Genomic DNA, 25,630 nt, shown 5'->3' with positions numbered 1-25,630 from the left:
AGTCCACAAATGACAATCATAACTTTGAACGTGAATGGGATGAACTCACCCATAAAACGTAGACGAATAGCAGAATGGTTTAGAATCCAAAACCCTACCATATGTTGTCTTCAAGAAACACAAATGAGGCGGGTTGACACCCACAAGGTCAGAATTAAAGGATGGAGTAAGACCTTCTGGGCCTCAACTGATAGAAAGAAGGCAGGAGTGGTAATCATGATATCTGATAAAGCCAATGCAAAAATAGACCTGATCAAAAGCGATAGGGAAGGTAATTATATTTTGTTAAAAGGGACTCTAGACAATGAGGAAATATCATTAATCAACATGTATGCACCAAATAATATAGCACCCAAATTTCTAATGGAGAAACTAGGAGAATTGAAGGAAGAAATAGACAATAAAACCATACTAGTGGGAGACTTAAACCAACCATTATCAAATTTAGATAAATCAAATCAAAAAATAAATAAGAAAGAGGTAAAGGAGGTGAATGAAATCTTAGAAAAATTAGAATTAATAGACATATGGAGAAAAATAAATAGGGATAAAAAGGAATACACCTTCTTCTCAGCACCACATGGCACATTCACAAAAATTGACCATACATTAGGTCACAGAAACATAGCACACAAATGTAGAAAAGCAGAAATAATGAATGCAGCCTTCTCAGATCACAAGGCAATAAAAATAATGATTAGTAATGGTACATGGAAAACCAAATCTAAAACCAATTGGAAATTAAACAATATGATACTCCAAAACCGTTTAGTTAAAGAAGAAATCATAGAAACAATTAATAATTTCATCAAGGAAAATGACAATGGCGAAACATCCTTTCAAATCTTTTGGGATGCAGCCAAAGCGGTAATCAGAGGTAAACTCATATCCCTGAATGCTTATATTAACAAACAAGGGAGAGCAGAGATCAATCAATTGGAAATGCAATTGAAAAAACTCGAAAGCGATCAAATTAAAAACCCCCAGCAGAAGACCAAATTAGAAATCCTAAAAATTAAGGGAGAAATTAATAAAATCGAAAGTGATAGAACTATTGATTTAATAAATAAGACAAGAAGCTGGTACTTTGAAAAAACAAACAAAATAGACAAAGTACTGGTCAATCTAATTAAAAAAAGGAAGGAAGAAAAGCAAATTCACAGCATTAAAGATGAAAAGGGGGACAGCACCTCCGATGAAGATGAAATTAAGGCAATCATTAGAAATTACTTTGCCCAATTATATGGCAATAAATACAACAATTTAGGAGAAATGGATGAATATATACAAAAATACAAACTGCCTAGACTAACAGAAGAGGAAATAGAATTCTTAAATAATCCCATATCAGAAATTGAAATCCATCAAGCCATCAAAGAACTTCCTAAGAAAAAATCCCCAGGGCCTGATGGATTCACCTGTGAATTCTATCAAACATTCAGAGAACAGTTAATCCCAATACTATACAAACTATTTGACATAATAAGCAAAGAGGGAGTTCTACCAAACTCCTTTTACGACACAAACATGGTACTGATTCCAAAACCAGGCAGGTCAAAAACAGAGAAAGAAAACTATAGGCCAATCTCCCTAATGAATATAGATGCAAAAATCTTAAATAGGATACTAGCAAAAGACTCCAGCAAGTGATCAGAAGGATCATTCACCATGATCAAGTAGGATTCATACCAGGGTTGCAGGGCTGGTTCAACATTAGGAAAACCATCCACATAATTGACCACATCAACAAGCAAACCAGCAAGAACCACATGATTATCTCAATAGATGCAGAAAAAGCCTTTGATAAAATACAACACCCATTCCTATTAAAAACACTAGAAAGCATAAGAATAGAAGGGTCATTCCTAAAAATAATAAACAGTATATATCTAAAACCAACAGCTAATATCATCTGCAATGGGGATAAACTAGATGCATTCCCAATAAGATCAGGAGTGAAACAAGGATGCCCATTATCACCTCTACTATTTGACATTGTACTAGAAACACTAGCAGTAGCAATTAGAGAAGATAAAGGAATTGAAGGCATCAAAATAGGCAAGGAGGAGACCAAGTTATCACTCTTTGCGGATGACATGATGGTCTACTTAAAGAATCCTAGAGATTCAACCAAAAAGCTAAATTGAAATAATCAACAACTTTAGCAAAGTTGCAGGATACAAAATAAACCCACATAAATCATCAGCTTTTCTATATATCTCCAACACAGCTCAGCAGCAAGAACTAGAAAGAGAAATCCCATTCAAAATCACCTTAGACAAAATAAAATACCTAGGAATCTACCTCCCAAGACAAACACAGGAACTATATGAACACAACTACAAAACACTCGCCACACAACTAAAACTAGACTTGAACAAATGGAAAAACATTAACTGCTCATGGATAGGACGAGCCAATATAATAAAAATGACCATCCTACCCAAACTTATTTATCTATTTAGTGCCATACCCATTGAACTACCAAAATACTTCTTCACTGATTTAGAAAAAACCATAACAAAGTTCATTTGGAAGAACAAAAGATCAAGGATATCCAGGGAAATAATGAAAAAAAACACATATGATGGGGGCCTTGCAGTCCCTGACCTAAAACTATATTACAAAGCAGCAGTCATCAAAACAATTTGGTACTGGCTAAGAAACAGAAAGGAAGATCAGTGGAATAGACTGGGGGAAAGCGACCTCAGCAAGACAGTATACGATAAACCCAAAGATCCCAGCTTCTGGGACAAAAATCCACTATTCGATAAAAACTGCTGGGAAAATTGGAAGACAGTGTGGGAGAGACTAGGAATAGATCAACACCTCACACCCTACACCAAGATAAATTCAAAATGGGTGAGTGACTTAAACATAAAGAAGGAAACCATAAGTAAATTGGGTAAACACAGAATAGTATACATGTCAGACCTTTGGGAGGGGAAAGGCTTTAAAACCAAGCAAGACTTAGAAAGAGTCACAAAATGTAAAATAAATAATTTTGACTACATCAAACTAAAAAGCTTTTGTACAAACAAAACCAATATAACTAAAATCAGAAGGGAAACAACAAATTGGGAAAAAATCTTCATAGAAACCTCTGACAAAGGTTTAATTACTCATATTTATAATGAGCTAAATCAATTGTACAAAAAATCAAGCCATTCTCCAATTGATAAATGGGCAAGGGACATGGATAGGCAGTTCTCAGAAAAAGAAATCAAAACTATTAACAAGCACATGAAGAAGTGTTCTACATCTCTTATAATCAGAGAGATGCAAATAAAAACAACTCTGAGGTATCACCTCACACCTAGCAGATTGGCTAACATAACAGCAAAGGAAAGTAATGAATGCTGGAGGGGATGTGGCAAAGCAGGGACATTAATTCATTGCTGGTGGAGTTGTGAACTGATCCAACCATTCTGGAGGGCAATTTGGAATTATGCCCAAAGGGCGACAAAAGAATATCTACCCTTTGACCCAGCCATAGCACTGCTGGGTCTGTACCCCAAAGAGATAATGGACACAAAGACTTGTACAAAATTATTCATAGCTGCGCTCTTTGTGGTGGCCAAAAACTGGAAAACGAGGGGATGCCCATCAATTGGGGAATGGCTGAGCAAATTGTGGTATATGTTGGTGATGGAATACTATTGTGCTAAAAGGAATAATAAAGTGGAGGAGTTCCATGGAGACGGGAACAACATCCAGGAAGTGATGCAGAGCGAGAGGAGCAGAACCAGGAGAACATTGTACACAGAGACTAATACACTGTGGTATAATCGAACGTAATGGACTTCTCCATAAATGGTGGTGTAATGTCCCTGAACAACTTGCAGGGATCCAGGAGAAAAAAACACCATTCATAAGCAAAGGATAAACTATGGGAGTGGAAACACCGAGAAAAAGCAACTGCCTGAATACAGAGGTTGAGGGGACATGAGAGAGGAGAGACTCTAAATGAACACTCTAATGCAAATACTATCAACAAGGCAATGGGTTCAAATCAAGAAAACATCTAATGCCCAGTGGACTTACGCGTCGGCTATGGGGGGTGGGGGTAGGAAAAGAAAATGATCTATGTCTTTAACGAATAATGCTTGGAAATGATCAAATAAAATATATTTTTTAAAAAAAAGCTTCTCTCACTTGTGATTTTCACTCATTTATATACCCACTGATCTCACATTTTTTTCCTTTCAAAGATTTCTCATAATTGAGATATTTGGATATTTCTTATTTCCCCACTCAGAGTTTATTGTTTATTTACTATGTTGAGAAGCAGCTTCTCTTTCCTGAAGTACAGTGTGCAGCTAACTACCTTCTCTGTAACTCATTGCCAGTCAATAGGTCCATCTTTTATCACCTGAATTTATAAGCACTATCTTTTCTTGAGAATTCTGTCTATCTTTACCCACCAGGTCCAGGATGACTTTTCTCCTTCAATTTCAAAGGGATTTGTTTGAGAAGGGGTATATAGTCTTTGCACAAACAACTTCAATAAGGGAAAACCAACATGCCAAAGCAAGCTTATATTTTTGTACAATTATAAATGATAGGAAATTTTTCTTTATTTCAAGCCTAAAAGGAGACAAGGAGTCCTTTCTTACTTGGGTTAGGTAGAAACTTCTCAGTGTTGACTCAGTAGATGTTCCTTGGACTCTGCCCAGAAAAATTCTTGAACTAATATCTGTTCTGGGTAAATAACACCCTAAGAAGGCTGTGCAGTAGACTAAATAAGCAATGGATTAAGAGTCAAAGAGACACCATCTAATGTCCTTTGCAGTGACAGGGATCCATGGGTGTGAATCATTTATAATGATAAGCTTTTTTTTTCCATATCTCTATTAACTTTGCTAAATTTTTGTCCTAATCTTTTTTTTTCCTTTTAATTCTTTGTTATAGGAGATGGTTGAGGGCCAGAAGGGGAGGATACAGGAGAAATTTTAGGAAATGAAAAAACAAAAATAAGTAAAATTTTATTTTAAAAAAGAATACCTGATAAAGAATCATAAGAATGGCATGGATAACAAGCCATAAAAGAATTCAGAGTAGGTAGAGAACTTTTCCACCTGGAGAAAAGTGTCAAATTCTAGAGCATGAACTTGAAAGTATTCTACTTTCTGGATGAATTTACTGTCCATTTACTGTGCACGCATACACACACACCCACACACCCAAAGAAAACCTGAGTCTCTATCCTAGTTATGCCACTTACCTACCCATGTGACTTTGGACTTATTACCTTCCTCTATCTGGACCTCAATCTCCTCATCTATATGAAGTAGTTTATCAAGGAACAAGGAATAGTGGGAGCAGGACTACGTGCTGCCAAGTAGTTCCCTTTCCAACATTCTCTAAAAATAAAATTTTTGCCCCTTGTTGCATATGTTTATCTTATTATTTTGGACATACTGTTTATAATTTAAAAATTTTAAATGATAAGCATTTCTTTCCAAAGCAATAATATAGAACATTGTGCTACTATAAAAGAAACTAAATGATCATATTGATTAGTATAAATTTGTATGTAAATTGAAAGTGAAGTCTTTGGCCTTCTCTATATTACAAAAATGTATTTGAAGGGCCGCTATGCGTAAGAGGGATTAAACTTGTTCCATTTGGTTCTAGGAGGCAGAACCAGAGGCAGTTAAGTAGAAACTTTAATATAAATAGTAATTAGTAACAAGAAGAACCATTCCTCTTGGGCTTGAGGTCAGGAAAAACTTCCTATTAATTAGAAATGTATAAAAATATATGAGCTTGTTTTGGTGGGGGAAGTTTCCTCTCATTGAAGTTATTCTCACAAAGGCTGGATAACTCTTTGCCAAGTGCATCATGAATGGACTAGACTGTATGGCTGTTGAAGTCACTTCCAAATACAAAATTATGTGATGCAACTTAATTTAATAAACTTCATTCAGTGCCTGATATGTACGAGTTACTAGGGATATTAAAAAAAAAAAAGGAAACACAATCTGCCCTCAAGGAGCTTACATTTTAATTTAGCTGTGTTTAGTAATCTAAGGTCTCATAATGAAAAATGTCATCTGCCTCTAGAGAAAAAAACTGATAGAATATGAATGCAGAGCAAGACATACTATGTTTTACTTTCTTTCTTCATTTTTTCCTTCAAGTTCTCTTCTACAAAATGTCTAAAATGGAAAAATGTTTTACATGATTGCACATGTAAAATCTATATCAGATTGCTTGTCCTCTCAGGAAAGGGAGAGAGAGGAGGGAGAGAAATTGTCTTAAATTTTAAAAGAACGAAAGTTAAAAATTATTTTTACATGTAATTGAGAAAAAATAAAATATTAAAAAAGCTTACATTCTAATATTCAAAAGTGAATTGACTTATGGATGGGTGGCCCAGGTCTAAGATTTCATTCATTATTGACCTCTGTAGCATTCAAGACTAAGTTAACCTATTGAGTACCCAGCCCAGCTCAAAATTTTGTCTGTAGTCATGCCCAGATGTCATAGGCAGATTTACAAGGAGCTGGGACACTTCAGAGTCACTGTATGTGACCCCAGGTCCCCCAAACCTATGTGAAGACTGCAGAACACCATTCTTCTCTCTGATCAGCAATATCTCTATTTCATTTTCTCCTTGGGCTTCATGCCTCCTTCATATACCTACTTGTTTTTCATATTTAAATATTTCCCTTAGTGTCACATTGAGTTGGCTATCCCATTGGCTTAAACTCATGAAAAAGAAACAGGATGTATTAGAAAAGGAAGCTTTGACTGGGGTTCTAAGATCTCTAGGCTGTCTTAGCATGACAGAGCACCATCCAAGAAAGGGAGACCTAGTCACAGGACTAATCATAGGAGAATATGTGGTCCATAGAGAGATATGAATAGAGGGGAATCTAGTATAGAAGAATAGAGCATAGTTTAATATAGATAGGAAAGAGAGAAAAAGACTCATTATAGCATCAGAGAACCACACAATGTCAGATTTGGAAGGGATCTTATATATTTATTTTATTTTTACAGATGGGGAAAATGAGGCATAGAGAGGTGACTTTCCTAAGGTCACACAGAGATAGACAAATTCCATCTCATCCAATTCAACAAGTATTTAGATGCAAGGCACTGAACTAGGTCTTGTAACTAACAATTCAGGAAATTTCCAACAAAGTATATTCTACTGAAAAAATAGCAATACAGATTCAACCTAAATCCTTATTTCTGGATATTACAAAGAGGGTAGAAAAGTCCTCCTTCCCATGGCATAATGAACCATGGGACACTGGACTGAGAGTAGAAAGACCCAGATTCGAATCTCATTTCTTCTTCTTACCACTTGTATAACCTTGGACAAATCACTTTACCTTTCTAGGCTTCAATTCCCTTATCTATAAAATGAGATGAATAGATTAAATGATTTCTAAGGATTCTTCTAGCTCTGAATCATACAGTCTTTATTCTTTTCCTCAGATGTTTCTATGAAGAGAAGTTGAAGGAGAACAAAGAAACTCACCTGAATCATTTGTGGAAATCAAAGAAGTCAAGTATAAGATAAAACATATTCTCATGAGTAAATAAGAAGCCATAGAGTCAGATTTGCTGCATCAGCAGGTGAAATGTTGGGGAATCAGGCCTCAGGAGTCAGTCCTCTTTGTCATCTGTTCTTCAGACACCCCCTGGAGAAAGAAAAATGCAATAGGACCTTCGTTTATCCCCACTATCCATTGTGAGAAGTAACCCTTCCTGCCTTAGGAGATAGGAAAAGTGAACTGGTACTTGTCCGCTGATTCTTTCTCTCTATCCATCACTATTGATTGCCCACCCTCATTTTAAAGGTGAGGAAACTGATACCCAGAGTTTCACTTGTCTTGTATTTCTTTTCCACTATCTATACTTATCTACCTTTCTCACAGAGTCCAACAGAATGAGAAAAGATTTTAATATTTTTTCTTTGTTTAAAAAATTCTTACCTTAGTGTCTGTCTTAGTATAAGTTCTAAGACAAAAGGATGGCAAAGGCTAGGCAATGGGGTTAAATGACTCGTCCACGGTCACACAGCTAGGAAGTATTTGAGGGCATATTTGAACCCAAATCCTCTCAACTCTAGTCCTGGTGCTCTATTCACTGTGTTACCCAGATGCTCCAAAAGAATGTAATCTTAAGAGCTTTTAGCAACAGGATGTTAGAGCTGTAAAGGACATTAATTTGAAGATGAGAAATACTAAAGCTGAGAGAGATAGACAGAGAGGTAAGTACCCAGGTAGAGAGAGACAGGCAGAGAAACAGACAGAAAGAATCACTTACATACACACAGAGAGAAAGCAATGACCTTTGTGATCATTCATTCCATCCTCCTCATTTTACCTCCTCATTGAGGTCCAGAGGTCAAAGTCACATATTGTCTAGCGTCACACAGGACTGTGATTTGAACCAGGTTTTCTTACTCTCAACCTTTCCACTACCCTTTCCAGTGAGCTTTACTTCATTTCAATCAGTTGAATTTGATTGTTTGGTCCCCAATTGCTCTGTTTCTATACTATACTGGTGATAAAAGTGTAAAAACAAGTTATTCCTTTGTTGATAATGTTTGACCCAATCATTCCAGTCCCTAAATTTCTACTTCTATCTAATGGGGAAAATAATTACTTGCATTATCTGCATCACAGGGTGTTTTGGGGGAAATGCTCTACCGATCTTAATGTGTCTATAAATATTGAGTTATTATTAATTACTTATCAGGTTTCATAAGCACCATTCTGATGAGCTAACGAAATGTCCTTGAAAAACAGACAGAAGCCAACTGTTAAATTGAATAAACCATTAGTTTAGACTAGATCCAAAGAGCAGAAACAAATTCTTACTCAATGTGTCAACTAATTTTTAGTGTTTCAACACAAGTTGCTTTTTTCTTTTTGTTGTCAGTCAATAAATGTTTAAGTGCTTACTATGTTCCAGGCACAGTGCTGAGTACTGGGGATATCATGAAAAGCAAAAGACAGTTTTTTGCTCTCAAGAAGCTCAGCCTAATGGAGACAAAACGTAAAAATTACATAAAAGCATTCTATATGTAGGATGAGAAAAGACAGGAAGGCCCTAGCTGTAAGGGGGTTGGGGAAAGGCTTCCTATGGAACGTGGGATTATAATTTTTTGAGTAAACCTGTTTTATCACAGTCACCCCTCCCTTTTTCCTGTTACAACAAGTTACCTGTTATTCCTCCCTTTTCCTACTACAGTAAAGAGAATTTTTAGAGAGAATACTAAAAAGTTCTATCACACTAATTTTAAATAGACTTTAAGATAGGATAGGATAGTTTTTCATCACTATAGTGACATGTACATAAATAAAGCTTCTATGCAGCAAAGTTAGTGAGAAACTTACACCTATTTGAGGTAAATGTTTTAGCAATTGCTAGGTTATGTAAACATGCAAGCAACCTGTTTCCAAATTATGACAATGATTGGAATTGGAATATTATTGATAATGGGTAGAATTTTTGTTCTTTAAGAAGAAAACAACCACATCCATTACACTTTGCTTTTATTGATTTGCTGTTTAGTCTATTCATGTATATTTCTAAACAAAATCTTTTCCCCTGCATTACTGAGATTCTGATTGGCCTACATTTAAGTGTCACAAATATAATTTAGTTATTTATAAGGGAAATATAATAAAAAATTTAAAATTAAATGTTAAGACCTCGAGAATTTTTATATATCCTGATGTAGAAGAATTTATTTCACAATATGTTAGTTCCACTAAAATTTTTCTTAGTAAAAGGACATATCCAAAGCAACAGGGAGCACATAGATCAGAGAGTCCAGACAAACAAGATCTATGAAGATGAAAAGAAGATTCAGCTAAAGTTTCTTTTTTTTATCAAATATGAAAAATTTTATTTAAATTATGAATGGAAAAAATTTTACAGAACTGGAATGGAAATATTTGGTCCAATACCAAAAAGTTCCTTGATTTAAAATTATACTGAAAGTGTCATTTTGCATTTGTGTTTATCTCCCAGGTTTATACATAATGCTAAACAAGTTTCCCCTAATGTCAAAATTCTGAGTTTGGGGGGAATAAAGAAAGGAAGGGATTTACAAATAGTAGCCTTGTTGCTATTCATTATCATGCCAACACTCATACTGTCATTTGTATCTTAGTTAAAACTTCCTTTGGACCCTGAAATAAATTGGAAAATTGCATCATTGGTTCTTTAGAGTTTAACACTTAAAAAAAGTGGTTTTGTGCAACTGTATCTGGAATTCCAGTTTGCCATGAAACGCATGCAGAGTGGAGAAGATTTTCTTCTTTAGATTCCTTTACGTAAGTGAGGAACTCTACACAAGTTCTTTTACATTTTGGCAAATTTGTGCATATAGTGTAGGGTTGTGACTTATAAATTGTCACCTGGCTGGTACTGTGGTTCTGTAGCAGTAAAGTAGTCTTCTAAGAAGGACTGAATATATTCAAATGTTGGTCTTTCATCAGGGTCCTTCTTCCAACAAAGGTTCATCAGCTCATGGAGAGATTCTGGGCAGCCCTGAGGACAAGGCATTCTGTATCCCCGTTCTACCTGTTCCAAGACTTCACGATTTACCATCCCTGGATATGGCACTCTACCCTTTGTTACAAGTTCTGTTAGCAGAATTCCAAATGACCAAACATCAGATTTAATTGTGAAACGACCATATAATGCAGCCTCAGGAGCTGTCCACTTGATTGGAAATTTGGCTCCTTGCCTTGCAGTGTATTCATTATCTTCAATTAGCCTGGCTAATCCAAAATCTGCTATTTTACAAACAAGATTATCTCCTACAAGGATGTTAGCCGCTCGAAGATCTCGGTGGATGTAGTTCATTCTTTCGATATATGCCATACCATCAGCAATCTGAGCTGCCATATCAACCAGTTGTGGGAGCTTCAAATGCTTTCCATCTCCTTCCTTAAGGAAATCTAATAAGCTTCCTTTTGACATAAATTCAGTGACAATATAAATTGGTTCCTCAGAAACAACAGCATATAATGGAACAAGTTTATCATGTCTTAGTTTCTTCATGATCTGAGCTTCCTGAAGAAAAGCTTCCGGCATCATTGTACCAGGCTTTAGTGTTTTGATTGCTACTTTTGTCGTCCCATTCCATGTTCCCATCCATACTTCACCAAAACATCCTTGTCCTAGTTTAACTTCTAGACGTAAAGATTCTCGAGGAATTTCCCAAGCATCTTTTGCCAAACCTTGAGTCTGAGGTTTCACAGTGGGACACACAGTTGTTAACTTATGGCACAAGCCATCAGCATGTTCTGTGTAGTGTTTGACTAGTTTCTGTAAAGTATCAAATGGTGCTCTGGTTGTGATATAGTATCCACCATTGTCAAGTTTCCGAATTTTGTAGTGTTTAACATTGTCACCCCTTATCTCATCCCAATCACGAATAGAAAGGGAAAAAGCACCTTTGGTGGTTTCACTTTCTCTTACTAAGAAGATACCTCGTTGGTTCCCAGGATTGAGAAGTAGTCTCTCAGCATCTTTTCTGCCCATTTTGCCAAAATACCACTCTTCTGCCTGAATGGAGTCAGCAGGAGCTACATAATTGCTAGGGATATATCCAGTCTTTCCTGTAGCTATGGATCTTGCTTCCCACCAGTCTCCTTCCGTATTATTAATTATTTGAAATCTTTCACTCTTCTTAAAAGAAAGATCTTCTGTAGTTCTAGCTTCATAATCATATAAGGCCACGAATATAGTAACACCACCTGTTAGACCAGTAGAATGTGGACTTGGCATAGATGAAAAGGAAGAAGTAGCACCTCCAAAAGGTGTCATCCCTGCTGAACCTCCAAATGGTGCCATGGAATGACTGGAAAAATTAACAGTTGATCCCTTTATTGAAGATGACTGGCACCCTAGGGTAAGTTCTGAACCAAAATGACCGACATTTATGCTAATGGGCTCTGAACTGCTTTCGGTTCCATATTTCATAGCTGGATCTTTGTCTTCCTTACTTTTAACGCACCCCATTGCTGATTCTGGGATTATGGGGAACTCTGGGAGCTATCAAGGACTCCTGGGAATTGAAGTCCGGGGTTCAAATCTCCATTTTTACAATTAGTGGCAATGCAGTATTCCTGAACATCCCGGAGGCATCTGTTCTTGTCCGCTCACATGAGTGGCGGCTGCGGTGGTGGCTTCGGTTGGAAGATGGAGGGGAGAGGAAAGCGAGGTGGAGGCAAGAGCCGAGGGATCCGGGCGGGCAGCGGGACCTCCCTCTCCCTCCGCCGCCCTCACCGCCTCCTCCACCTCCTCCGTGAGAGCCGGTCGGCGGCAGCAGCAACTAGCCCCAGACTCCTTCTCAGCTAAAGTTTCATCAATATTACTAATTGCTATTTGGAATAGATGTTAAATCCTGCCCATCTGTTTATCTTTGGATACCTTTTATAATCTAATTTTTACTTCTACCCATACTACTGAAGCAGTATGCTCTCTGCATCTCCCAAACCTTCAAAACAGATAATGGCCCAACATATACATCCAAAGCTCTTGCTAATTTCAAGTTAATCTTAAAAAAAAGAGAGAGACAAAAGGTCAATTGGAAAAGTATCATTATTAATCATTGGTAGCCCCAGCTCTCTTTTGGGGGTGAGAATCTGTTTATGTTTTTCCCCCAGGTACTCCCACACACATTTGGATTCCAGAAATATCCACCTGTCCCTGCCATGACTCCCATCCCAACAACAAGCCTAGGAGAATGCAGATACAGAGATTGTACCAAAACAACAAGATGCTCTCTCTGCCAATTTGGGAACAAATTGGGACACTTGCAGCCCAAGCAAAACAAAGAATGGACAAGCAACAACTTACACCTCCTGATTGTACTAATGCCTTATTTCTTGCCATGCTACCCCTTTCATCTGTACCCTCTGGTATTTCTGCCATTGAAAGCCCCTCATCTCCTATTACTCATTTCTCTTTGTGGAAATTCATTGCTTCTTTCCCCTCCTGCTGTTTTACTGCACCCTAGTGACAAGAAAAATTCCAAACCCATTCAGTCCTATGCATTGACTGTACAATGTGTTTCCCCTACAACTTATAGAAATTCTTGCTATGTATTTTAACAAATTGTCTTAATCCCTTTATTCCTGCTATCATTGAATTTGTTGTTAAATAACCACCATTTATTATGCTTCCTGTTAATATGACTATTGAATGCTATGATGGTCCAGGCATTTATGCTCTACAATTAATTTCCAACAGTTTAAATTGTCCTAAATCCTTCATTGCACCCCTTATTTTAGATATCATTGCACTCATTGTATCACTAGCAACCTTCCCTACAAGGAGTCCACACTATACAAACAAATCATGGATATCAGTCACTCTGGTACTTCCCTTTATTCAGACTCATCCACTGGCAATTCCTTTTATGATAGCATCTCCTCCTTTATCTCCAACAATGATTTGACCCATACCTATATTGCTTGTGGATTTGCTCTTGTCTTATTTTGTCTTATTCTTTTTTGCTTTCCAGTCATCAGCTGATACCCAGGTTTTTTTTTTTTAAATATATTTTATTTGATCATTTCCAAACATTATTCGTTAAGGACATAGATCATTTTCTTTTTCTCCCCCCCCCCACCCCCCATAGCCGACGCATAAGTCCACTGGGCATTAGATGTTTTCTTGATTTGAACCCATTGCTTTGTTGATAGTATTTGCATTAGAGTGTTCATTTAGAGTCTATCCTCTGTCATGTCCCCTCAACCTCTGTATTCAGGTAGTTGCTTTTTCTCGGTGTTTCCACTCCCATAGTTTATCCTTTGCTTATGAATGGTGTTTTTTTCTCCTGGGTCCCTGCAAGTTGTTCAGGGACATTACACCACCACTAATGGAGAAGTCCATTACGTTCGATGATACCACAGTGTGTTTGTCTCTGTGTACAATGTTCTCCTGGTTCTGCTCCTCTCGCTCTGCATCACTTCCTGGAGGTTGTTCCAGTCTCCATGGAACTTCTCCACTTTATTATTCCTTTTAGCACAATAGTACTCCATCACCAACATATACCACAGTTTGTTCAGCCATTCCCCAATTGACGGGCATCCCCTCATTTTCCAGTTTTGGGCCACCACAAAGAGCGCAGCTATGAATATTTTTGTACAAGTCTTTGTGTCCATTATCTCTTTGGGGTACAGACCCAGCAGTGCTATGGCTGGGTCAAAGGGTAGATATTCTTTTAGCTGATACCCAGGTTTTACCCTACCTCAAGTTCAAATTGAATTGAAGTCACTTTATTTAAAAAACAAAAAAGGGGGAGATGCTGGAAGCCATCAGGCCACAACATGTGCCACTGATCAAAACCTATTTCCATATTATTGATATTTGGTGATTGTTTAGAGTCTACATCCCCAATCATATCCCCTCGACCCATGTGATCAAGCAGTTGTTTTCCTTCTGTGTTTCTTTCTCACAGTTCTTCCTCTGGATGTGGATAGCGTTCTTTCTTATAAGTCCCTCAGAATTGTTCTGGATCATTGCATTTCTACTACTAGAGAAGTCCATTACATTCAATTGTACCACAGTGTTTCAGTCTCTGTGTACAATGTTTTCCTGGTTCTAATCCTCTCACTCTGTATCAATTCCTGGAGGTTGTTACAATTCTCATGGAGTTCCTCCATTTTATTATTCCTTTGAGCACAATAGTATTCTATCACCAACATATACCACAATTTGTTCAGCCATTCCCCAATTGATGGGCATCCCCTCATTTTCCAATTTTTTTGCTACCACAAAGAGTGCAGCTATGAATATTTTTGTACATGTCTTTTTCCTTATTATCTCTTTGGGGTACAAACCCAGCAGTGCTATGGCTGGATCAAAGGGTAGACAGTCTTTTGTCTTTGGGCATAGTTCCAAATTGCCCACCAGAAAGGTTGGATCAATTTACAACTCTACCAGCAATGTATTAATGTCCCTCATTGATTTTTAATTTACAGTGAAGCATTCCACCAGGAGCCTTGAAAGAAAAACCTATCTCAACTCATCATTGATGGGGTCACTGATGCTCCCACCATGAAACCTGGGAAAGCCCTTAAGCATTTTCTTGTTTAAAAAATCCTTAATTTCTGTCTTAGAATCAGGACCTGTGTATTGATTCCAAGGCAGAAGAGAGAGAAGGACTAGGTGACGGGGCTTAAGTGACTTGTCCAGGGTCACACAGCTAGGAAATATCTGAGTCCAGGACCTTCTGTCTCTAAGCCTGGCTCTCCATCCACTGAGTCATCTACCCTTCCTTTAGCACTTCTTACTTAAGATGAAGTAAAATACCAGAAACATTTAATAAATATCACCAGTATTCCATTCATGGTATGAGATTCAAGACTCCTGAGCCCACAAGAGGATTAAGGTGTGAATGTTAGTGCAATAACCCTTGGAGAATTAAGGTAAAGTAGCTTAATTTTACTTTACTCCTAAATAAATCAAATCTAAGAGAGGAGTAGTGGAAAAGGAAAAAAAATTAATAAGACTAGCAAGAATACCCAATAGGCAAGGATTCATGTTCCCACATTCTCTGGATCTGAGGGATAGGCACTGCCAGGAAAAGAATCCACAAATAAAAGCATGGGCTTGAAATTCAGACACTGACATGTGTGTGTGTGTGTGTGTGTGTGTGTGTGTGTGTGATGATTTTTCGTGTCAATGGACCCAGGCTTCCAACACTGAGAGTGGGACTGTCTCTGTGCATTGACTTTTCCATTTAAATCTCCTTCAGGCACAAGTGTTTTTGTGCACACTCATCTACATCACAGATGAAAACAACAAAGACAATCATTATCCTCGGTTACCAAGAGACTACTACTACTACTACTATTCCCTCAGAGAAAAAATGTGAGGAGGGAAGAAACAAAATACAAAAGAATCTCTATCCATTGGAATGTGCTAGATCTAGCAAATAATAGAGCTAAAAGGTACAATAGAGGTCCAACTCCACTATTTTACAAGTGAAGAAAGACATGAAGAAGTGACTTGCCCAAGGTCATTCAGGTGATTAAATCCCTCTACCAAGGCAGACAGGCAACTTTTCTGAAATTTATACTTTTAAAGAATTGCCATGGGGCTGAGAGGTGAGGTTAGTCACCCAGCCAGCAAGCATAAGATGTAGGATTTACACCCACTAGCTCTTACTGACTCCAAGGCTAGATCTCTCTCTATCACACTATGATAATTCCCTCACCAAGATAGATTTGTAAATTAATTCTATCAAATCTTCAAAGAACAATTTGTACCAAGGTAACAAAATCTTTTTCAATAATTGATAAAAAAGGAATCCTAACATCTTATGAAATAAGTATGATCTTGATGATCAGAACATGAAGGGATAAAGCAGAGACTATAGGTGTGTATGGAGCACAAAAGACAACACGGCCATCCAATGCAGCTGAGGAAGTCTCCAGGTGTAACGACTTTTCATGCCACTGGACCCAGGCTTCCAATGCCGAGAGAGCGGGACTGTCTCTGTGCATCGACTTTTCCACTTAAATCTTCATGCACAAGTATCTTTGTGCACAAAAACACACAAAGACAATCGTCATCCTCGGTTACTGAGAGACTACTACATAGGTATGTAAGTATATTATTTGTATATTATATATATGTATGTATGAATATATATGTGCATATATCTAAATACATATGTATTTATATATGCATACATTTATAGTATAGTCCAATCTCACTCCTGAATATTGATGTAAAAATTAATATAAGATTTCAGCAGACTACAGAAATACATGTATATATATATATATATATATAATTATTCACTAAAATCACATCTGATTTATACCAGGGATAGAAGGATGTATTGAATGAAAATAGCAAATAATAATATAAACAACAAACCAGGATTGTCAGTACACATATGTGTTTGTGTGTGTGTAGAAAAACCCTTTGACAAAACAGAATACTTAATTGTCTTAGTTATTCTAAAAATCAAACATCTTGAAGGGTCTTTTTAAAAAAATATCATGAAAAATTCCAATATCAAAATATGGTATTATTGCCAGTGGCAAAACATTGAAGCTTGTCCAGTAAGCATAGGAGTAAAGCAATGGTATTCCTTTTCTCAGCTATTTGGCATAGTTCTGGAAATGTTAGCTTTGGGAGCAGCTAGGTAGCTCAGTGGATTGAGAACCAGGTGCAGAGATGGAGGTCCTGGGTTCAAATTAAAATCAGTCATTTCCTACCTGTGTAACCCTGGGCAAATCACTTGACCCCCAAAGGCTAGCCCTTACTGCTCTTCTGCCTTGTATTATATCTTCTGTATTAATTCTGAGACAGAAGGTAAGGATTAAAAAAAGTTACCTTTAACAAAGCTGACAGAAATTAAAGCATAAATATTTGTGAAAAGGAAATAAAATTTTCTCTATTTTCAGATGGTATACTAGTTCACTAAGAAAACCACAACAAATCATTGAAGAAACTAATTTGGATAATTAATGGTGTCAGCAAAGTAAGAGGATGCAAAATATTAGCAGCATTTTAATACAATATCTTTAAAAACCAAAAGGAAATTATTAAAAATATTATTTTAAAACTATAAATTGTATTATATAGAAATAAAGAAAAATGTAAATATATGCAGAGATCAAACAGATTCATAGTTAAGCTAAAAAAACAAAACAGAAATGGCTGTTCTACCTAAATTGATTTATAGATTAAATTCTTTACCAAATAAAATTGCCAGGGCATTCTTTTATAGAACTAGACAAAATAATAAACATCATATGGAGGAATCAAAATTCTGGTATGCCAAAGGAAATTCTTTAAAAAGGAGCAAAAAAAAACCCACTAGTAACCCTCAAATTATTTTATAAAGTGGTAAAACTAAAAACTATTTGTTCCAGACCAAAAAAAATATACATCAGTATAAAAGATGAGATGAATCAGAATCAGAAGTAAGCAAGTACAGCAATTCAATTGGTAAACTCAAGAAAACAAACTTCTGGGAGAAAAGAGTCTCCATTAGACAAGAACTTCTGGGGACAATGAAGGTAGTTAAAATAATTAAATTTAGACTTGCATCTTACATGATAACTCATAATCAACTCTGACTGGATATGTGACTTAAATATAAAAGGTAACAAAAAAAATTGAGAATATGGAGAATCTTTATCCAAACCAGAAATAGAGAAGATCCTAAACAATAAAGTACACAGTTTCAATAAAGTTTTTGTATGAATAAAATCAATTCATCTCAGATAGGAAGAAAATTTACCAAATTGGAAAAAAAAAGACAGTTCCATCAAGCTTCTCTGATAAAAATCCTGATAATCAAAATAGAAAAAATAATTTCCATGACTGAGTCACTTTCCAAGAGGTAGGTGTTGACCAATTTTCAGAAGAAAATCCCACGAAATCCAAAACACTAATAATAAGAAAAACTCAAATTAAAAAACCATGAAATGTAGAAAGTAGAAATATTATAGAAATAAAAGAAGATTTAAATAATGGTCAGGATCAATATTTTCATATTTAGGCCACACTAAAACAATTAAAATGGTATGCCACCTAAATTTATTTATAATTCATTTCTATACCAATGAAATTCTTATATCCATCAAATTTAAAAAAATTATTAAAAAAAATAATGAGGAAGCTAAGCAGCTCAGAAGACAGAATGCTAGACCTGAAGTCAGAAAGACTTATTTTCCTGAGTTCAGATTAAGCCTTGGATCCCTCCTAGCTGTGTGACCCTGGGCAAGTCATTTAACCCTATTTGCCTTAGTTCCTCATCTATAAAATGAACTGGAGAAGGAATGGCAAACCATTCCAATGTCTTTACCAAGAAAACTCCAATGGAGTGATGAAGAATTGGATGTGATACAGATCATTTAAGTAATTTTGTTATCATTCAGTTGTTTCAGCCACGTGGACTCTTTGTGACCCTATTTGGGGTTTTCTTGGCAAAGATACTGGAGTGGTCTGCCATTTTCTTCTCCAGCTTTTTACAGATAAATAAGTGAGGCAAACAGGAGTAAGTGACTTGCCCAGGGACATACAGCTAGTGTCTTGAGACCAAATTTAAACTAAGGAAAATGAGTCTTCCTCCTGAGTTTAAGCTTAGGGTTTAAGCATCCACTATGCCACCTAACTGCCCATCCTGTTCTAAACCATTCCTCTAATTTTACTGATGAGGAAGCTAAAACTCAAGAGTTTAAGTGATTTGCCCAAGACTTATTTTTAATTATATTTTATTCCAGGTTGTTAATTTAACATCCACTCAAAGAGCATTCATTAAACATGTACTGAAGAAACCTTTTTTAAAATGAGGGAGCTGCAAATTTGAGACAGAACACAATCTCTCCTCAAGGAGATGAGAGTCTCCTGATATTGCCCCTGAAGCCCTTCTTATTTCAGGATCCCTGACTGAGCCAAGCTGGGAAACCAGGAATTCTGAGCAACCACAAGTACTATCTATCCATTTTCCCCAGATAGTGCTATCAGTCAAATCCCAACACCTCTGCAAAATGTGCGAAATCACCATCCAGTGAGAAGTAATTGCTCTGGATAGATCAGAAACTGTGGTACATTTTGGGGCAGGGGTTACTCTGATCATCAGTGAGAACTTTATGTTCATGAAACTCATTGATCTGCCCTGTGTAGGCAAAACTGATTGCATCACTCAAAGGGGAATCTGCGCTTTTCAAAATTACTCATGCAAATTATCAATAATATGGAACTAGGTCTTGATCAATGACACATGTAAAACCCAGTGGAATTGTGTGTTGGCTACAGGGGGACAGAGGGGAGGAGGGGAGGAAAGAACATGAATCATAGAACCATGGGAAAATATTGCTCATGCAAGTCAAAATAGAAGAAGACTTTGAAAAGAGTGGGTTGGATAGTATCTATGTTGATATGTGTGAAAGTGTAGGGGTGAGGGCTCAAGGAATTGAGTCAGGCTTAGAGAAGGGGGTGTGATCCTGTGTTCAAATTTGGCCTCATCTACTTTCTAGCTGTGTGACCCTGGGCAAGTCACTTAACCCACATCACCTATCCCTTACAATATATAGTATTGATTCTAAGACAGAAATTAAGGGGTCGGGGGAAGAAAGTATAGAAGTGTGAGGTGATTTGCAGCTTCTGGGGCAGAAAAGAAAGTGAAACATGAATTGATGGACCTTCACATTAGGCTTTAGAAGACACTGAGATCCAGGATGTTATTCTCCAAAGAGATTTGGCTTTCTCAGCTCTTCTCCAAATAGCTTCCTGTTGACTGCTAGTCTCAATTGGGGAGAACCAAGCATGGATAAGAATCCCTCTCAAGGTGAAAAAAAAGAGCCGGAGGAAATTAATATGTTATCACATGGCTTACTAATCTTTGAAGCCTTGGTTACTGTCTACAAAAAACATAAGTTGACAGAAAATTTGGGATTGATTCATAGTTCTGTCACTAACCACCTTTGGGACAGTTGGCATATCATTTGATTGCTCTGGTCTGTAGATTATTCCTCATATATAAAATGGAGATAAGAATACTGCCCTATCTACTTCACAAGGTTGTTGTGAAGATCAAATGAAAATTTACACATGAAAATGCTTTTTGATTCTGCATTATGAACTATGTAAATGTGGACTCAGTATAGATGGGAAACTGCAAGGCTTTCGGGAAACTTCCCACTCCACAGCCCTAGAATCTGAGAATTTCTAGATTTTTAGAGGTGGAAGGCACCTTGGAAAGCATAGTAGGTTGGTGTTAGAAGGGATCTCCAAGGCTATTTAATCCAGCCTATTTAAGAAGGGGCAAGCTAGGTGGTACCATAGATATAGGGCTCAGTCTGGAGTTAGGAAAACCTGAGTTCAAATCTGGATTCAGGCACTTATTAGTTATATGTCCCTGGCCAAGTCACTTAACCCTGTTGATCTCAGTTTCCTTTTCTGTAAAATGAACTGGAAAAGAAAATGGCAAACTTCTCTGGTATCCTTGCCAAGGAAATCCCAAACGGGTCAGGAAGCACTGGATATTCCTGCAACAACTGAGCAAGAACAATCTCCTCTATAACATATCCAACAAAGAGTCTTCCAGTTTTTCTTGAAGACCTCCAAAAAGGACTTTAAACTTACCACCTCTTGAGACAGCCCAGGTCCTCATCATATCTAACCTGATTGTTAGGATCTTCCTAAGGCATACTTCTGACCATGTTATGTTCTGTTTCTGTATCAGATCCTTATCTCCAGGCTCAAATCTCTGGTCTTCAGATCCCTTCATTTAGTACCTTATCGGCTGGGCAAGTCACTTAAACCAGTTTGCCTCAGTTTTCTCGTCTGTAAATGAGCTAACAAAGCTAAGTCCAGTATCTTCGCTAAGAAAACCCCAAATGAGGTCATGAAGAGTCAGACATGATTGAATGATTGGAAGAAAATTACCTGTCTATTCTACTCACTCCATTATTCTCTGATCCAGTGTTCAGCCTTCCCCAGGTGATAGGTATCCCCTTCTGTTTCCAATTCTTTGTTATCACAAGAGGTAAAATAAACACTGGATAGGATAGTGGGGAGGGAGGATTTGTGATGTCAGAAGAACTCTAAGGAGAAAACAGGGAAAGTGGCAATATTGACCATCTTTAAGTTCCCTTTTGGCAGACTGGTTGAACTGCTCCCTGATAAAAAGCACCTTGGGATGAGTCCTCAATTCTGGTCCAAGTTTCGAACTCTCACCCCTATGGACCACACATAATGGGGCTCCTCAGCCACTGCCTAGCTAAGATGCTCCAGAGCCCTACACTGGCAGCTGGGGAAGCTGGACAATTCCTTGGCTGTGGGAGCACCAGAAAGAGGGTAGAAGTGATTCACAAACTTAGCTGCTTTTCCATTTTTTCAATCCCTTCTTCACATACTTTAGAAGTTACTTTAGCACTTTCAGGAGCAAATTCTCAAACACCTTTATGAACATTTTCTTCCTTCTTGAGGCTAAAAACTTGCCCATTGCAACTCTCATTTTTTTCTACTGTGCATTGCCACCAATATATATGGTTGCCAACATGAAAGTGAAAGTGAGGTTATTAATAAAATCATTCAGACTATGTAGATGTTGAGGATTATTTTGTATTAGCATTGAGAGACAGCTCAGGGTAGCCTAATAATGAGCTGACCTTTTTGTGAGGAAAGCTTGGATTTAAGTTCTTTCTCTGATATGTAACTGGCTGTGTGACCCTGGGCAACTTCTCAAGTCTTCTGAGCAACTCTTTAAGGCTACATGTCAAAGACGGGGTTACTGAGCTACATTTGTAGGAATTTCCTCGTGACCACTTGTTTATTTCTCAGGTGTTTCCTATGCAATCAAGCAATGTGGGCCAAAATTCATGATGTTCTCAGCTCCTTGAGCAACCAAGAAGGCTCAGGAATGTTCACAGATGTTTTGGCAGGCCTGAAGGAGAGGGGGAGGAAAAGGAATGAAAATGGAAGAGGAAGAGGAAATGAGATCACAGACTTAAAAGCAGAAAGGGCCCTTTGTGTCATTTAGTCCCAAACTTTCATTTTTACATGAGTAAGCCAAGGAGCTGATGTATGCTTGTTCGAAATCACATACGACGGAGCTGAAATCCAAGTTCTTGTCCTTTGACTCCAAACCCTGTGCTTTAGGAAAGAACAGAAGGAAGAAGGCCAAAAAAGGAATGAAAGGAATAGAAAATAGGGGAGAAAGAAGGTAGACAACAAGTATGTGTATTTGTGAGAGACAGAGAGACAAACAGAGAGAAAATTGGAACTCCTGCCCAGTATTTTATCTATTGGGCTACCTAGTTATAGGGAGAAGGAAGGAGTAGAGGTGGAGATAGTGAGTCAATGTTGGACATGTTGAGTTTAAGATACCTTGCAGAAATCCAGATAAATATGTCTAACTGGCAATTGGAAAGAGATTAAGTCTGGATAAAAAGATTTGAAAATCATCAGCATAGAGATTGTGAGAATGTATTTTTAAAATATTGTGTTATTTCTGTGTCAGCATCCTGATTTAGAATGACTCTAACCAGTCTGTTGACTTTTGCATCTCTTTGTTCTTAGGAACTCCTAGCAAAGTTTTCCTCACATAAAACCTGGTTAATTGATAAAAGGTCTTCCTGCCTTGTGACTCCATTACCCATAGAGGTATAGAGGGAATTAGAGTTTCATATACAACTTCCTCATCAACTATTTACCAATCAGATATGTTTTGGGTTCCTAAGGAGAGGCTGAATAAGGAACTCCCAAACCATATTTATTGGTCTGCATGAAAAACCTTTTGGATCTTCAGTTACTGAGGGGGCCAATGACCTACCAATATGTTGGTTATGTGCTAGCCTAATCAATAAATGGATATCCTTATCCCCAAAATATCCTCTCAAATATTCTAATCATTATAAGATGATAATTGAATCTATGAGAGACAATGAAATAGTCAAGTGAAATAATATAGAAGATGAGGGCCAAGGACAGAACCCCTTGGGACACTCACAGTTAGTAGGCCTGCTCCGAAAGAGGACCCCGCAAAGGAGAATGAGAAGGTATATATGGCTATATACCATCTTATAGCTGGTATAGGAGGAGAGCCAGGACAGAGTAGATCCAAAAATCTAGAGAAAAGAGAGTGCCAAGGAGAAGAGTCCTCAACAGTAATAAAGGCTGCAGAGAGGTCCAGAAGGACGAGGATTTAGAAAAGGCTATGGGATTTATCAATTAAGAGATCATTGGTAACACTGGAAAAAGCAGTTTTGGTTGAAATGTTCTGAAAGTTGCAAGTCAGACTGTAGAGAGTTAAGAAGAGAATGAAAGATGTGGAGACACATTTTGCAGATGGTGAGGGGACTTGAAACCACAGTATATGAGGATTATTTGAAGAAACTAGAGAGGTTAAGCCTGGAAAAGAGAAGGTTTAACAGTCATATTGAAGCTGAGGCCAAGTATTTGAAGGACTATTACATAAAGGAAATTAATTCTGCTTGGTCCCAGGGTAAAGATCTATAAAAATAATATTTAACAGACATCAGCATAGTCATCTGCTTTTGTGTGATTCACTCCATGGCCTTAAGTACATGATTGGGGAAAGATTATTTGACAGTAACTTATGAAAAAGAAAGAAAGAGAAAAAGAGAGAGAGAGAGAAAGAGAGAAAGAGAGAAAGAAAAGGAGGGAAGGAAGGAAGGAAGGAAGGAAATCCTAGTTTTAAAAAGTTAATATTATAATAATCATAGCTAGCATTTATATAGTGATCTGAGATTTTCAAAATGCTACATTAATAATTCAGTTCAATTTTACAAGTATTTATCATGTGCCTCTAGCGTAAAACCCTGTGCTACTCCTAGAGGAAACACAAAATTTAGATAAGATCAAGACCCTACCTTTAAATCCTAATAGACAGAACCCAAGCACTTTAAGGGTAGAAAAGGTTTCACTTTTTCCTTTGGTTCCATATTATATTCTGGAGAAAACTCTTTAGAAAGCAGGAGTTATTGTTTTGCCTTTCTTTTGTATCTCCAGTGCTTATTCCCCGGCACCTGGTAGATACTTAATGTTTACCAACTGACAGACATAAATAAATACTTGTACATAATAATTACTTAATAAACTGTTCAATTGTTATATTGAATTAAAGTGACATATAACACAGTATTGTATATTAGAGATAAGTACATTATTAGAGGGGGGACAAAAATATAGTGTCAAGATCAAGCGATGTTCCATCTCTGGAGTACAGAGCACCATTACAGAGCCCATTGTTCAATTGTGGAAGCCACATCTTGGGATGGCTATGCTATTGAAAAGATGAAGTGGTTCCAGAGGAGGGAGACTAAGATAAATGAGTCAATGAATCAATCAAGAAACATTTATTAAGCATCTACCATGTGTTAGATCCTATGTTAAACTCTAGCAAAAACAGATAGGAAAGTGAGACCAGACCTGTTTTCTTGGAGTTCCCTGTTGATTAAGAGGAGGCGGTACATCTAAGATGTTTCAACTTCAGGGCAGATGGAAAAGTTCAGTGGTCCTAAGGTTTAGCATCCAGGCAAGAAGACAATGCATATTCTTTACAGTTATGTCCATTGTTAAAAAAATATATCTGTTTCTGAAGTTGAAACATTTAGCTTGAGTGGGAAGAACTTTCTTTTCTGAAACTGAAGTAGCTGTGACTAAGATGCTACAATTGTTAACTAAGGAATTCTAGAAAACTAGAAATGTTCAATTTGGAGGAAACGAGGAGAACTGTGTGAAGAGAAAGTAAATGAGGTAGCTGCCTTCAAGTTTATGAAGGATTCTCACATAAAAGGACTAGATTTATTTTGGGTGGCTTCAGAAATTAGTAGAGGTTCATATGGGTATATATTATAGGTATACAGATTTTAGGTTAAAATAAGAAAGAACGTTTTAGCATTGTGGGTTGTCTGGCAATAGAAAAGGCTACCTTGAGAAATTGGCAGATAAACTGCATAGTGGACAGAGCACTGGATCTGGAGACAGGAAGACCTGAATTTAAATCTAGTCTCAAACACTTACTAGCCTCCCACCCTGGGCAAGTCCCTAAATCTCTGTCTGCTTCAATTACCTCATCTATAAGATGGGAATAGTAATATCACTTACATTCTAGAGTAGTTGTAAGGATCAAATGAGAAAAGCTTTG

The 25,630-nt window shown here is 37.2% G+C and overlaps 2 protein-coding genes across 5 annotated transcripts in view; both read right to left on the bottom strand.

Annotated features, from left to right (window-relative positions):
- The window catches only part of LOC100619270 (uncharacterized), a 76,103-nt gene that overhangs the window by 24,656 nt on the left and 25,817 nt on the right, over nucleotides 1-25,630 (bottom strand). For 3 of the 4 annotated variants that reach the window (XR_008916430.1, XM_056817286.1, XM_007482798.2), the window contains exon 2: nucleotides 7,496-7,658. Coding sequence is in view for 3 of the 4 variants with exons in the window: in XM_056817286.1 (XP_056673264.1) it covers nucleotides 7,496-7,568 (73 nt within the window). In the remaining variant the exon portion in view is untranslated. Of the gene's footprint in view, nucleotides 1-7,495; nucleotides 7,659-7,952; nucleotides 8,280-25,630 lie in introns of those variants that run through there. The other variant, XM_007482799.3, reaches the window with a different exon arrangement.
- Nucleotides 9,858-12,337, bottom strand: LOC100020341 (tyrosine-protein kinase Yes). Its single transcript, XM_056817285.1, has one exon. It carries the CDS (start codon nucleotides 12,001-12,003, stop codon nucleotides 10,378-10,380), a length of 1,626 nt encoding a protein of 541 aa, XP_056673263.1. The 5' UTR covers nucleotides 12,004-12,337; the 3' UTR covers nucleotides 9,858-10,377.

Source organism: Monodelphis domestica, chromosome 2 (assembly GCF_027887165.1).
Source record: "Monodelphis domestica isolate mMonDom1 chromosome 2, mMonDom1.pri, whole genome shotgun sequence".
Taxonomy (NCBI): Eukaryota; Metazoa; Chordata; class Mammalia; order Didelphimorphia; family Didelphidae; genus Monodelphis; species Monodelphis domestica.
The sequence above is the reverse complement of the archived record's forward strand: the minus strand, read 5'-3'. Positions and strand labels throughout refer to the sequence as shown.